Here is a 16,665-nt window from a genome sequence, read left to right on the forward strand (position 1 = left end):
GATGTTTACTGGCTGTTCATATCATATAACTCCTGTTCTTAAATCTTTACACTGGCTCCCAGTTAAGTTTAGGGCAGATTTCAAAATCTTCCTTTTTAACATATAAAGTCAAATAGCAAAGGTCCTCCTTACTTATCTGAACTTATCATTACTTACAAACCAGAATGCACATTAAGATCTCAAGAAGCCTGTCTGCTTATAATTTCAAATGATTAATAAAATAACAGTGGGAGGTGGCAATGATAGATTGGCCATCTAGTTCTGTGAAGAGGATTACTTGTATTAGTTTGTGCATTGTGTGCATTGTGTTTAACTCATTTTTTGACATCCATTGCATGTCCAACCTACCTGGAAAGGGGTCTCTCTGAATTGCCTTTCTCAAGATTTATTTCTACAAGGGTCTTTTGTTTGGGAGTTTTTTCATGTCTTCTTATGGAGGGGGGCTGTCAGAAACAAGGCCCGTTAAAGCCCATTGCAGCACTCCTTGTGTGATTTTGTTGTAGTAACATTCCAAAGTAATGATGTCAGTACATATACATTCATTAACTAGTCCTAATATATTATTTTTCAAAAGTTACTTTTTGTTTTCAAGTTTGTTTTAATCATGATCTCTTACTGAATCCATTTCATCTCTATTATGTCTTCATTTTACCAATCCCAGACTTGTTTTAGTATTCCTAATTTTAATTCTGTTCCCATTTCCACAAAATTCTAGTGGATTGCAGAACCTTCCTGACTGAAACTTGGACCAGTTCATCCAGCTGGGCAACACTAATAACTTTCTCTCCCTTATTTAAGTCTTCCACTACTCCACAGATATTTTGGTGTCTGTACTGGTACTATGCTCCAGTGCTCACCTCATTTCACTTGTTCCTGTCATTACCAATATGTTCTCAAATAAAGCTAGATCAGGGTAATACTTAGACTGTAATAATAAATTAACTTTTATGATATTGTGGGAAACTCTGACTTATATTTGGAGTGTGATATTGATCAGTTGTGTTGTGATGAAGGGTGAAAGACTTCCAAAAAGACCCACAAACTAGGCCAGGACCTTCACTGGCTTACCTTGAGCTAGGCCTCACCCCTGGTAGCCTGGCCCCAAACCCCACACACAGGCTTTGGTCTGCACAGGTCCAAAATAGGGTACTGGTTTTTAAAGTTCAAAAAATAATTGCAATTTTTAAAATGCACATAAACACCCCTTCAAAGGAAAGAGTAAACTGTAAAGAGAGAAGACAAAAGATTGACCTTTATAAATGAAATTGTTTAAAAAGAAGCATAAAAATCAGGCAAAAATCAGACAAAGAGCAAAGGTAACAAGTCCAATCTGTTATCAAAACCCCCTGCAAGGTGGCGCAGTGGTAGTGCTGCTGCTTTGCAGTAAGGAGATTGTGGGTTTGCTTCCCGGGTCCTCCCTGTGTGGAGAGCACTTTGAGTAGTGAGAAAAGGGCTATATAAATGTAAAGAATTATTATAATCAAAAAGAATTAAGCTCCTCCCTAAAGCAAAACTCTATCCTTTATCGAGCAAAACTTCATCCTTTCTCTTAACCTCTGACAAAATCCACATTCTGAGAAAATTCTCTTTTCCTTCTGGCAAAACCTAATATCCCCTCAAAAAAAAACTGCTGCATGACAAAACATAAACCTGTCCTCAACCTCTGCCAAAATCTGTCCCCATTATATTACCCAAAGCAAAAAAATGTGAGCAAGAGGTTTTAGAAATGGGCAAGAAAACATTCAGTCATTTTCATGATGAAGGCAGATAACCTTTTTACTGCTGACTAGTCACTGAAACAGAGGTACTGTACTCCTCTGGCAAGCATTATTTTATACTACACATACTTTTTGCTTTTACATTGGTATACTTTAGCCAGTTGTTTGTGTGATAGGCAGGCATAAGGAATAAGAGATTCTGGTAATTTATGTGAGACACCTTGGTAATAACAAAACCAGGGCTGTTTTACTTAAATTCGGAAATAATGGATTAATTACCATTTGACAAATTTTGATTTCACAGCAGTAGTCTTAAAGTTGGGAAAATGTAAAAAAATAAATAAAACTTTGCTTTGCAAGACATGGAGCTTCTATAAAAGGCTGTCTGTTGCCTGTACATGTCAAGGGCAACAACCCCACCACTAATACCACTAATTTTGACAGCCTTACATTTCCAAAAGTATCTCACAAACCTATAGTAATTCAAGAACTTTTTATGTTACTCAGAACAAAACATCTATCTTCAATTAAAGTTACTGTTATCTACACATACTGTATCTTCTGAAAAAAAAGAGTTTTACAGGACTAATGTGAATTGGTGCTTGTAAAAGTGACACACTTCATGTCTACAGTGTCTTTTGGGATAATCTCAAAGTGTTGCACCCCAGCCAATCAGCCTTCTATTTTTATAATCTGTTTGATGCAACACTTTGTCACATTGTCAGAACTACAAAAATAATGGCTCATTTTGTTAAATTTTACTTTATTTTCCCCATTGTGATAATGACATAATTTTGTCACATTTCATTTTTGACTTAGAGTTGCTGTTGCCCTATGAACTAGAATGCCAATACAGTTATTTGTGTACCAACATAATGATTTTCTTTGAATGCCCTTAAAAAAAATTAAGACAAGATATCTGCCTTTGGAGTACCCAGAAAAAACCTGCAGAAACACAAGAAGAACATGTTAGGTTTAGGCAAAGACCAAACAGGCTGGCCTTTGACACCAGGAGCTGTGTGCTACCAGCGTTAATCACTGCATGTCAATGTCTCTCAGAAATCAACTGAGTGTACACTGGATGTTGTACTATATAGTATTTGAAAACACTTTAGGAGGTTAACATCATGTTTATAGTTGTTCCTGCACCAAAATACTAAATGAATCTATAACTTTTTACATAGAACCGGCAGGAATGAGATCTACGCAAAATATTCTTTTCACTAATAGGATACTACTTTTGAAAATATTGTAATTAATATTCATTTATAGAATATGAAATTGTCAGACAATTAAGGTTACCTTTGCAATGGTCTCATATTTTTTTTTTAGACGTTCTTTCACCAAGTTATTTCTTTTTAGTATTTCTCTTTGTTTCCACGTATTTTCTGTGTTTTCACTCTACAAATAAAAGAAAGAAAAACACCCTTCACATGTTCTCAGTTTCAAATTACATAAAAATCTACCAAGATGTACTTATAATTACTTCTGTGTCAAGAAAACACATTTTTAATATTGCCTTTTAAAGATGCCTCTGAGCACCCAATTCTAAATATGGGCACACCATTACATAATTATTTTAGTTAAATAGTTATGTATTTTCCAAATTAAGTGAATTAAGGCAATTTGTTCCTGTAAATAATTTGAAGCAATACTTACTGACATTCCTTGTTGTTCATCTCTCATATCACCACTGAAAAAAAAATTGTTCCTTAATTTATATATGTTAACTAACATTTATTGATTTTATTATAATATAGAATGAACCCTACCTCTGAATCCCAACAATATCTGTCTTGGTGCAGATAAAGGTAATATTTTGGCATTGTCCTCCACCAACAATATCTTTTAAAACATTTTTTAGTATTTTTAAAGCATTTTGGTCGGATTCTGCCCGTGTAATATCACTGACAATCCAGACAGCAGTGCATTTGCTTAAGGACTGTATGAGTTTAAAAAAAGAAGAAGAAATGAATAATCTAATCTAGTATAAAGAGTTTGTTACTAAATATGACTTATTTCTGAAAAAAAATAATCAAACTGAATGATTAGATACCTTTTTCCACATTTCATTTCTGTCCTTATTGGTATCTCCAATTCCAGGAAAATCAATCAGTACTACGTTATCGAGAAGATTTTGATTTCTGGGTACACACAGTGTAACTGATTTCACCAGAGGCCAATAGCTCTTGGTTTTGCTGTCCATATCACTCCGGATAAACTGATTTATATTCTTAGACAGTTCTTTAACCTAAATGAGGCAGAAAAAATAAATATACTCAGGAAACGGTATAGTGATTTGTAATATGCGTAATATGTATCTGGGTTTTCCTCCTGGTTTTCAGGGTAATGGCTCTCATAATAAACAGCTAGTCCTTGACTTTGGTTAGAGTGACATTTTGTACATCAACTGTACATCAGTTGTACATCAACTTGTGATGATCAACTTGTATGATCAACTTGTACATCAACCAACATATTACTCCAATTTTAAAAACCTTACATTGGCTGCCGGTTAGATTCAGAATCGATTTTAAGATACTCCTCCTAACTTATAAGGCATTAAATGGTCTAGCCCCCGCCTATTTGAGTGTTTTGCTCCATCGATACAATCCCCCGCGCGTTCTTAGATCCGCAGATCAGCTGCTTCTAACTGTTCCCAAGGCACGTTTCAAAGCTCGTGGTGAAAGGGCTTTCTCCGTCGGTGCACCCAGGCTCTGGAACTCCCTACCCTTAGTGGTTAGGCAAGCCACTTCAGTTGCCACATTGAAATTACGCTTAAAAACGCACTTCTTCACATTGGCTTTTAATTCTTAACTTGTTTTATTTTCTACTTGTTTTTCGCTATTTTTTCTCTTTTATTGGGTCCACTGACCTGTTATTAGTTTCTTCGTTCAAATTCTCTCCTAATGTTTGCTTTTAATATTTTGTTTTTAGTCCTGTTTGTTTTAACTGTACAGCGCTTTGGTCGGTTGTAATGCTGTGTTTTTAAGCGCTTAACAAATAAAAATGGTATGGTATGGTATGGTAACTGTTCCTTTCAGACTTGTATGTGCTATCTATGCTTCTGAGTTTTAAAAGATGTATGCTGTCTTCACAATCTATACACTAGAATGTATACAGTCATAGTTATGTTGATGAATATTGGTTCTCTGATTTTGGTCTAAATTCAAAAAGTGAAATGTTTGATTACGGTAATAGAGTTCAAAACAGAAATGTATCCATTATAGTACCTATTCACATTCACATTGACTATAGGACATATTCAGCCCCTTGGAAGTTTTCATATTTTATTGTTATACAATATTGAAACACAGTGGATAAATCTTTGCAGGTAAGGTCAGGTCTTTCCAAAGCTCACGTTGCTTGCCATCAAGTTGTTCTCCAGGATCCCCCTGTGTTTTGCCGCATTTATTATACCCTCTACCTTCACAAGCCTTCCAGGGCCTGCTGCAGAGAAGCATCCCCACTGCATCATGCTTCAGTTAAGGTACAGTTAATATAATAATAATGTAATGTAACAATAATGTAATGACAATGTACAGTTTGGCATATACCAAACATGGCATTTGGTTAAATGGCCAAATTTTGGTCTCATCAGACCATTGAGTTACCTTCCAGCTGACTTTAGAGTCTCCAATATGCCCCTGTGTCATCCTCTATTTCACTTTTGCCTGTATTATGTTCCAGGGACTTTTATGCATATGTATTGGTTTTCTCCTCCTGTTCGGGCCTACTGGTCTCTAATCTCCTGCTCTATTTCTTTAATGCTATCAGTTCCTATTCCCCTCTTACCATACATTCTTATACTCCTAGACATTTACAGTAGAGTAGCTATTAAACATCCTCTTGCTTCCAGATGAAAGACCATGGCCTGATCACATTGATGAAGTAGCTGTCTACCTTTTATAATTTTATTCTGTTGGCAATATCTTAATTAACAAATTAATTGAGCATCTCCATTTGTGACTGGAATTCTGCTGCTTTCAAACTCATTCTTCAATGAACAAAAACCTTTAGTGCAGTCACTGCAGTCATTTGTTGGGTGTTGGGATGTTACAAGAACCTATACTTTGGTATCAAGTCAATAATGCAATTCTGAAAAAGTAATGGTACTAGATTTTTATAGTATCAGTTTGTACTGATTAAATAATGAGAAAAGGTGGATGTACAAAATGTTCAGAGCTTCCAGACACTAAAAACAATCCTCTAAGAGTGGGGCTCATTTTCACTACAAGATATCAGCAATGCAATCAATATATGTAAATAGTGAGCAAATTTCAATTAAAACGTTTGCTGTTTGTCAGAAATCATTACAGTGTTCTATCTCATATATACACGTCAGATGTATTACATTTCAGACCACATAAGTACCCTTATAAAAATGAAATAGTAATACTGCATACTGTACTCTCAAAGCCTATCCAAGTATCACATTACACAAGCTGGGAAACAGTCCTAGACAGGGTACTAGTCCATTGCAAGGCCCACTCATGCACATACTATACCTACACTCAAAGGACCAGTTGAGAATAGCCAATTATCCTAGAGTACATGGCTTTGGGAATGTGGAAGGAAAAGCAGATACACAGTGAAAACCTAAGGGGATGGAAATGATGTGCAAAGCCAACACAGAAAATCATTCGGCATGGGATATAAACTCAGGACTCTGGATCTGTAAGGCAAGAGCAATAACCACTGCATGAAAATGAACATAATAAAAATATCCAAATAGTCCTTGTTTTTATAAAAAATAAATTGTCTCTGGCATCTGATAACTCTTGCCAGCCATTGAATCTTACCGATTCTGCTATAATTGTCTTCTTCGGGGGAGTAAACATTTCCAGCTTAATGTTTACTAATTCATCGTAACTTTTGCTTGGCCCTTCTTCTCCATACACTGCTGTTAGTTTTTCTTTTGCCATTTCACCTTCACTGTCCTCTCCATCTTCATCATCATCATCATCAGGATCTGACAGGCCCTGGTCATTGTCAATCTGACAGCTTTCAAATGGGGTCTTTAGCTCTTTGATCCAATCCTGAAATATATTGAGAAATTCTTACAGCTTGGTTTAAGTAAAAACATGTATGAACTGCAAGATCTAGGCCTCTATGAATGTTATTGGATCATTTCATAACTTTGCTTGTGTTTTTTTCCTCCAGTTTAAACAAATTAACTTCATTAAGGCTGTTCGAGCTGTTCACTTATACCACTTTTTAAACCTAATTAATGAGTGCCCATTTCCATATGTGAAATGTCTCATTGTTAGTCAGAGTGCTGGCAAATACTGTTAAAGTAAAATGATGGTCTGGTTTGCTACTGGTGCAAATAAAAAAAAAACTGTCAATTAAATTATATTGATCAGGGTTGGTTTCGTCCGTTTATAGGAGATGGACGTCTGAAGCAGAGCTCCGCTAGCAGCGGCTTTATTTTCCCACGTATTTCATATTATTTAGAGGTATCCTGTATTTAACCCGACCAAGGAACTTCCACTACAATATACAAGCATGAGTAACAAGAAGAAAAGTCAGAAAGAACCGGAAAAGAAACTTAAAGCTGCATCAAAGTCCGGACAGACTTCCGGCCTGAGTGCAAGTGTAAGGTATGGCATCACGGAGACTGACCTGGAACAGGCAGAAGAGTGCGCAGAATTCCTGGGACCCCACTCCATTGTATCGTCTCCAGTCGAGAGTGAAAATGGGAGCGAAGGCGCAAGTGATACAGGTCGCGAGGGATCGCCGATTTCTGAGGATCATTCGAGACTAGAAAGGGCTCTGCAGGACGTGCTCTCATCTACTCATCGCGAGCCTGTAACAGGAGCTGCATTTTCACTTGCGGAGCACGAAAGCAGAAGCGAACTGTCCGAACTGAAAGAGATGATCGCTACACAGATCGCTACACAGAAAGAGATGATCGCTACACTGGCCACTGCCATGGTTACGGCCATGAATGAGCTTAAGAAAGATAACACAAATGATCTTAAGAAGGTGGCCACTGAGCTCAAGAAGGATAACAAAGATAAGGAAACGCGTCTATTTAAACGTTTCGACGTGAACTTTAAAGGCATGTTGGAGAAATTAGTGGAACACATTGAAGAAACTAACTCCAAACTGAAAAGGCTTGATGATCATATTAATGACGTTTCAGATCAGCTGGAAGACGTTAAGCAGGGACTCACGGCTCGAGTGGAAACAGCGGAACAAATGGCATCTAACGCCGATGAAAAAGCCACAGCTGCGAACTCGGAATACAAAAAACTTGGAGACAGACTTGCAGCCCTGGAGGATGGGTGCAGAAGAAATAATATAAGAATTGAGGGTATACCCGAGAAACGAGAAAGCTCAAGCCCAGTGAAATTTGCAGTAGAATTACTGTCTAAAATAATTGGAGATGACTTTAAACTCGACAATGAGATAGCCACGGCTTATCGCACAAAGATACCAAGCGCCTTTAAACCTAGGTCTTTTATTGTCCGCTTCGAACGACTAAGATGTAAGCTTGATGTGATGGCACTTCTCAGACACAAGCAAGAGATTATATTCGAAAATAATCTTATTCGTATTTTTCCCGACTTCTCACCATCAACAGCTGCAAAACGCAGATCCTACAACGACATTAAAAGGATGCTACGGGAAGCCGATATCAAATACAGCCTCTTGTATCCTGCCAAACTGAAAGTGGAAGTTCAAGATCGACATTATATTTTCTTCAGCAAAGAAGAAGCTGAAAAAGAATTAAAGAAGCTGTTTCCGACACTTTTTTGAAAGTTAATTAAAATTAAAGAGCCGTATTCTATCAAGGCACGGGAAAGAACTATGATCTGATCGCTGGATCCATGTTTAAAGAGACTGGTATTATAATTATACATCCCTTATTTTTTTTTTTTTTTTTTTTTTTTTGTTTTTATCTGGACTTTATATGTTATATGTTTATGTTTTAATCAGAGTTATAGAATTATAGACGTGAGTGTGAAAATGTGGAAGTGATTAAAGTAGGATTCGTTTTATTTATTTATTTTTATTTTTTATTTTTTTATTTATTTATTTTTTTTTTTTTTATTTTACTATACCTTAAAGTAGACTGTTTAACTTCATACCCTTGGTTTAATGCTTGTTCTACTATTTATACAATTACCATTATACTATTACAGTATGAATTACCAGGTTTATCCTAGACTAGTTTTTAAAATCATTCCCAGGGTTGTTTTTTTTTTTTTTTTTTTTTTTTTTTTTTAATCTTAATATCTTAACTTAAAAGCGCTGAAGATTATTTCAAGCTTAAATATTGTTAATGAGAACATTTTCGGCAGATAGTATTAAGGATTTAACTGTAAAAGATATCTCTGTTTTAATTCTGTAACGCCGCTGCAGGGTGGGGTTTGTTTTGTTTTGGACGTGCTCTGTCGCTTCGTATGTCAGAGGACTGGAACATCGCGAAGTGGGGTCTAGCCTCATGTGGGGAGGCAAAATGGGGGGGTGGGGGGATAAAGGGGGGAGAGAAGGAGAGCAGGTTATATCTAATCTATTCTTATAATCCTTATAATTATAAATATCAATGCAACAACAGGCTAACATGCAACAACTCATGGGGAATCTTGAAACTAAGATTAAAACTGCCATATTACCAATTAAAACTATAAAATGACATTAAAAACTCAGAATCAATGTCTCCATGATGGGACAGTTAACTTTGTGAGCTGGAATGTTAAAGGCCTGAATCACGAATTAAAGAGAAAGAAAGTATGCTCTCACCTAACAGGCTTAAACGCTAAAATAGTATTTCTACAGGAGACCCACTTACTAACCAAGGATCAGTTCAGATTACAAAAAGACTGGACTGGCCAAATGTTCCATTCTAGCTTTATAAAGAAAACTAGAGGGGTGGGAATTCTCATACATAGAACAGTTCCATTTGTAGCATCAGAGGTAGTGTCGGACCCTGAAGGGAGATATGTGATGGTCATGGGCAACTTATATAACAGTAAAATGATTTTGATAAATGTTTATGCACCCAATGTTGATGATAAGGAATTCATGCAAAATCTATTTGCATCCATTCCCAATGTGAACACTCATAAAATTATAATGGCTGGGGACTTTAATTGTGTTTTAAATCCACTCTTAGATAGGACTCCTGTGACAGGGGGGACGACATCTAATACTGCAAAGATAATTACACAGTTTTTAAATGATCACAACTTATCAGACCCCTGGAGGTTTCTTAACCCAAACTCAAGAACATATTCGTTCTACTCACTAGTGCATTATAGCTACTCAAGAATTGATTATTTTTTTATAGATAATAATTTCCTGCCTACAATTAAATCATGTAAATATGACACAATTGTTATCTCTGACCATGCCCCTCTAGTCTTGGAGCTAAAATCAATAAGCCCCTCGTACTCACCTCGCAGATGGTGTCTTAACCCTCTTTTATTGGCAGACGAGAACTGCACAGAATTTATATCCAAACAAATCAGCTTCTTCCTAGAGACAAACACGTCCACGGAGGTTTCTGCAGGAACACTCTGGGAAACTCTAAAGGCCTTCTTAAGAGGCCAGATTATTTCATATCTTTCCCGTAGAAATAAATTAGAAACCAAGAAAGTGTCAGAGCTAAGAAATGAAATTACTAGAATAGATGAAGAACAAGCCAGGCGTCCAAGTGAAGCTCTTCACAGGAAAAGGCAGGCCCTGCATACAGAACTTAACATCTTAACAACTAAAGAAACTGAACAACTTATTTATAAGTCTAGACAGCATTACTATGAACACGGAGAAAAAGCTAATAAGCTTTTAGCTCAACAAATTCATAAACAAGAAGTTCACAATGCAATACCAGTAATCACCAACAAGAATGGAGAAGAAATCATCGACCATAATAAAATAATGCACACATTTAGAGATTGCTATAAGTCTTTATATTCCACTGAGCCCAAAGAAGACAACACGCAATCTAATGCATTTCTGGATAATTCACAAATACCACAAATAGATGCTTTAAGTGCTGAGGAACTAGATAAACCTCTAACGCTAACAGAATTACTAGACGCTATAAAGTCACTACAAAGCGGGAAATCATCAGGCCCTGATGGTTACCCCGTAGAGTTTTATAAGAAATTCTCCACTCAGCTAGCTCCACTCTTATTGGTAACATTTACAGAAGCTAAAGACCACCAAATACTACCTCAAACATTTCGACAAGCATTAATCACCGTCTTTCCTAAACAAAATAACGACTTGTTACAATGTGCATCATATAGACCAATTTCACTCCTGAATAATGATGTTAAGATACTCTCAAAAATCCTAGCTAGAAGGATGGAGAAAGTGCTGCCCTCGGTAATATCACAAGATCAAACTGGATTTATTAAAGGCCAACATCTATCTTCAAATCTCCGACGCTTGTTTAATGTTATATATTCACCAGCAAAATCAAACACCCCAGAGATATTACTATCATTAGACGCAGAAAAGGCATTTGACATGATCGAATGGAATTACCTTTTCACTGCATTGGAGAAATTTGGGTTTGGCCCGAATATTTGTGCTTGGATTAAACTACTGTATACCAGTCCAGAAGCTTCAGTTTGTATTAATAAAATTTGCTCAGACTACTTTAAACTAGAATGTGGTACCAGACAAGGATGTCCCTTGTCGCCACTGTTGTTTGCAATCGCTATTGAACCACTGGCGGTTCACTGCCGAAATTCTTATCAGATAAAGGGGATTGTCAGAGAAGGACTGGAACAGAAAATTTCTCTATATGCAGATGATATGGTCTTATATATATCGGACCCAGAAAACACTGTCCCTGCTGTTTTAACAGCACTAACAGAATTTCAAAACATATCTGGTCTTAGAATTAATCTGTATAAAAGTATACTCTTTCCAGTGAATTCACAAGCATATAATATTAAATTAGACACCCTACCTTTTACCATAGCAGATCAGTTTAAATACCTAGGGGTAAATATCACAAGTAAACATAAAGCTCTTTATCAACAAAATTTTGGCGTCTGTATGGAAAAAATTAAGCAAGACTTGCATAGATGGTCAACCCTTCATCTCACTCTAGCCGGAAGAATTAACATTGTTAAGATGAATATCCTTCCTAAACTTCTCTTTTTATTTCAAAACATTTCAATATATATCAATAAATCGTTTTTTAAACAGTTAGATTCAATAATAACCTCATTCATTTGGAACTCAAAACACCCACGTATCCGAAGAGCGACCCTACAAAGACCTCAGGCAGAAGGTGGCATAGCTTTACCTAATTTTCAGTTTTATTACTGGGCAGCAAACATGCAAGCCATAAAAACCTGGACGCAAATAAATGCACATACACAGGCTTGGTCCGCAATAGAAGTAAAATCCTGTAGTACTTCTTTATATTCCCTGCTCTGCTCTCCAATAAATGAAAGTTATCGCAAATATACTAATAACCCAATTGTGCTTTACTCACTCAGAATATGGAACCAAATTAGGAAGCATTTTAAGATGGAAAATCTTTTATCAGTGGCACCTCTGCAAGGGAACCACCTCTTTCAACCTTCGCAAGTATATCCAGTTTTTAATACCTGGAAAAGTTTTGGGATTAAAATGCTCAGAGATCTTTATATAGACAACATATTTACATCTTTTGAACAATTACGTTTGAAATTTAACCTCCCAGCTACACATTTCTTTTACTATCTTCAAATTAGAAATTTTGTTAAACAGAAATTGCCCGATTTCCCCCACCTTGCACCCTCCACAATGCTGGAAAAAATACTGCTCAATTCCGAGGAAACAAACACTATTTCCGCAATATATAAAATCTTATTAGAGTCCCTACCTTTCAAAGATCCAAGAGGACATTGGGAAGAAGATCTCTTAATCAATATATCAGAAAAGGAGTGGAAGGTAGCAAAGCAGAGAATTCACTCGAGTTCTATATGCGCAAAGCATAGAATTATTCAACTAAAAATTATATATCGAGCTCATCTGTCTCGCTTAAAACTGTCCAAAATGTTTCCAGGCCAGGATCCGACCTGCGAGCGCTGCAACCAAGCTCCTGCCTCACTGGGTCACATGTTCTGGGCCTGCACCAAACTAACATCATTTTGGACAAAAATTTTTAAGTGCCTCTCAGACAGCCTTAGTATCACAATCCCTCCTAACCCACTAACAGCTGTGTTTGGTGTCCTTCCAGATGGACTTGAATTGGAGAAGGACAAGCAAACGGTGATTGCATTCACTACACTCTTGGCACGCAGACTTATTTTGTTAAATTGGAAGAATCCTAATTCTCCTCTTATAAGTCAGTGGGAAACCGATGTTTTATATTATTTGAAATTGGAAAAAATCAAATTTTCAGTTAGAGGATCTGTACAAAATTTTTTCAAAACTTGGCAGGATTTAATCAATATTATTTTAGAATAAGAGAATTAACTATTATTGCATTTAACTCCCTTCTCCATCTCTTATTTATATAGATATTTACTTCTCCCCTTCTTTTGTCTAATGTTGCCTTATTAAAAAGCTTAAAGAAATTTTCCTTTAGCTAAGCTCTCCTTCTCAGGGGTGGGGTTTGATTTGTTTTCAAATTTGTTGGGTTATAAATTGATCTGTTTGTATGGAATGATTACAATGAAAATTAATAAAATAAAAATATTTAAAAAAAAATTATATTGATCAAAGTGAAAAATTCAATCAAAACCAGGATCCTCTTTGGAACCCACTGTGTGTGGCTCATTCCCCAACCTGTGATGCTCACAGCCTCACCACAGAGCAGGCACAGATGTTACCCATCAACTAAACTAAAGAAGACAAATGTGATCATCCATATTATTTATTATCATTGTTCTCTGCTGAGGTGGTATCATTATGAATTTAATGATATGTGGGAGGAATGTGGTGTTGAATTAAATTGATGAGAGTGGTAATAAGACTGAAGAAGTCCAGCCATACCTCCGCTTTATACATGCAAAAGTGTGTTGTGAAATGGTGGGGCTAAACAAATTAATCCAGCTTAATGTACTGTAGACAGGTGGCTTAACCAGGCTATAGTATTTCATAGTAGGAACTTTCAGTTTTATCTATCTTCTGGAAGTTTCCCTTGTTCATTTGTTGTCTGTCAATATCTATAAAATAAGGCAATTTCTAAATATGTAGGGTAAGTATCTTATTATCATAAATACTGGGAACGGAATGGTAGGTGTACACATTGGTACTTTTGGTTAGTACCACTTTCTCAGATCTCAGGATGCTGAATTTTTCCATCGTATATATAAACTGCTCAGAAAAAATTAAAGGAACACTTTGAAAACACATCAGATCTCAATGGGAAAAAAAATCCTGCTGGATATCTATACCGATATGGACTGGGTAATGTGTTAGGAACAAAAGGATGCCACATCCTTTGATGGAAATGATAATTATCAACTTACATAGGGCTGAATTCAAAGACACCCCGAAAATCAAACTGAAAAAATGATGCAGCAGGCTATTCCATTTTGCCGAAATTTCATTGCAGCAACTCAAAATTGTACTCATTAGTTTGTATGGCCCCCACGTGCTTGTATACGTGCCTGACAATGTCGGGGGGAGGCAGGCATGTTCCTATTGAGACGACGAATGGTGTCCCGGGGGATCTCCTGGATAGTCTGAGAAGCAACCTGGAGGCGTTGAATGGACCGAAACATAATGTCCCAGAGGTGTTCTATTGGATGTAGGTCAGATGAGCGGAGAAATCAATCAATGGTATCAATTCCTTCATCCTCCAGAAACTGCTTGTACACTGTCACCACATGAGGCATTGTTGTGCACCAGGAGGAATCCAGGACCCACTGCACCAGCATAGGGTCTGACAGTGGGTCCAAGGATTTCATCCCGATACCTAATGGCAGTCAAGGCGCCGTTGTCTTGCCTGTAGAGGTCTGTGCATCCCTCCATGGATATGCCTCCCCAGGCCATCACTGACCCACCACCAAAATGGTCATGCTGAACGATGTTACAGGCAGCATAACGTTCTCCATGGCTTCTCCAGACCCTTTCATGTCTGTCACATGTGCTCAGGGTGAACCTGCTCTCATCTGTGAAAAGCACACAGCGCCAGTGGTGGACCTGGCAATTCTGGTATTCTTTGGTAAATGCCAATCGAGCTCCACGGTGCTGGGCAGTGAGCACCAAATGCAAAACTAGTGAAAAAACACTCCGAAAAGATGACAAGGGAAAAATGTCAGTGGCATCCACCTGTTTAACTATTTCCTGTTTTGGGGGTCGTCTCATTGTTGCCCCTCTAGTGCACCTGTTGTTAATTTCATTAACACCAAAACAGCTGAAACTGATTAACTACCCCTTCTGCTACTTAACTGACCAGATCAATATGTCAGAAGTTTCATTGACTTGATGCTATACTCTAATTAAAAAGTGTTCCTTTAATTTTTTTGAGCAGTATATATGTATAGTATACACTAGATCTACCTGCACCAAGCATTCCGTAACTCAACTAAAGATGTTTAATTAATCATATTTATCTTCCATAAAACTTTCCAAAATGTACCCAGGGTAAGCCCCAACCATCAGGTGCTCCAGCATCAGTAGGCCACATGTTTTGAGATTGAACAAATGAACATCATTTTGGACTAAAATCTTTAAATACTTCTTAAACAGCCTTGGTGTTACAATAACTCAAAATCCATTAACAGCAATATTTGATATACTCCCTAATTGTATTAAAATGCTTTGGTAGAATTTGATTGTAACAGCTTACACCACACTATTAGCACACAGACTTACCTTGCTTATTTGGAAATATCTCAACCCACCATCTATAACTCAGTGGGCAAGTGAAGTTCTATATTATCTCAAATAAGAAAAAATCTAATTCTATCATACAGGATCTGTCTAAAACTTTATTAAAAAATATGGCAAGAATTTGTTAATATTATTTTAGAAAAAGCCATTTTGCCAAAGTCTGTCTTCTTATTTTCTTTCTTAAGGGTAGGAGTTGAATTTTTTTTTTTAAGACATTTTTGAGGAGACTGATAAAGATTAATTTCCATCCATCCATCCATCCATTATCCAACCCGCTATATCCTAACTACAGGGTCACGGGGGTCTGCTGGAGCCAATCTCAGCCAACACAGGGCGCAAGGCAGGAAACAAGGCGCCAGCCCACCGCAGGGCATACACACACACACATACACACACACACACACACACCAAGCACACACTAGGGACAATTTAGGATCGCCAATGCACCTAACCTGCATGTCTTTGGACTGTGGGAGGAAACCGGAGAGCCACCTTGCCACCCAAGATTAATTTAGTCATGAAAATCTTTTAATTTTTATAATCTTCTTAAATATGCTTTAGATTACTGTGAGCTGTACTGTTACAATAATTAATTACTAATGTATTTACAAGTTCCTAATGAGCACCTTCATCTTTCATTACTTTCATTATCTGTTTTCCTTGCACGATATGGTCGCCGTACTAGTTTTCAGGTTCTATAGATAAATAACCCCCCAAAGGTCATGTGAAAACACAGTTTCCCCTCTTGGATTAATACAATATATCAAAAGCAAAAAATGTGAAGAGTACCTCTTTGCTGATAAATTCAATTTCTGCCTTGTACGTTTCATTAAATAAATCTTCATGAGCCTTTACTTCCACAATGCAGGATGTGCACGCCTTCTGGCCTGATGTGGGCAACAAATTAATTTCATTCAGAAGGGCGTTTATCAGTGAACTTTTTCCAGCCCCAGTCTTTCCAAATATTCCAACATATAAGTTGTCATAAATCTTCTTGGAGCTTAGGATAAAAGTCATTTTCCTGAAAAATGCAAAAAAGTGCTGCTTTTATACCAAAACCAAAAGCCAAGAGAAATAGTTTAAAGGTGGACATTTTGTACAGTGCATCTGCCCTCATAACTTACCTATTTAATAAGCTTGTAGC

At 36.9% G+C, this 16,665-nt stretch overlaps 1 protein-coding gene across 4 annotated transcripts in view; it reads right to left on the bottom strand.

The window, feature by feature from the left end:
• Positions 1–16,665, bottom strand: part of LOC114665275 (nuclear GTPase SLIP-GC-like) — a 170,475-nt gene that overhangs the window by 143,164 nt on the left and 10,646 nt on the right. For all 4 annotated transcript variants that reach the window (XM_051918743.1, XM_051918742.1, XM_051918740.1 and 1 more), the window contains exons 5-10: positions 16,311–16,542; positions 6,521–6,757; positions 3,775–3,969; positions 3,491–3,660; positions 3,378–3,411; positions 3,021–3,119 (exon numbers count right to left, since the gene is read on the bottom strand). In XM_051918743.1, coding sequence (XP_051774703.1) covers positions 3,021–3,119; positions 3,378–3,411; positions 3,491–3,660; positions 3,775–3,969; positions 6,521–6,757; positions 16,311–16,542 — 967 coding nt within the window. The remainder of the gene's footprint in view (positions 1–3,020; positions 3,120–3,377; positions 3,412–3,490; positions 3,661–3,774; positions 3,970–6,520; positions 6,758–16,310; positions 16,543–16,665) is intronic.

This window comes from Erpetoichthys calabaricus, chromosome 14 (assembly GCF_900747795.2).
Source record: "Erpetoichthys calabaricus chromosome 14, fErpCal1.3, whole genome shotgun sequence".
In the NCBI taxonomy this organism is placed as follows: Eukaryota; Metazoa; Chordata; class Cladistia; order Polypteriformes; family Polypteridae; genus Erpetoichthys; species Erpetoichthys calabaricus.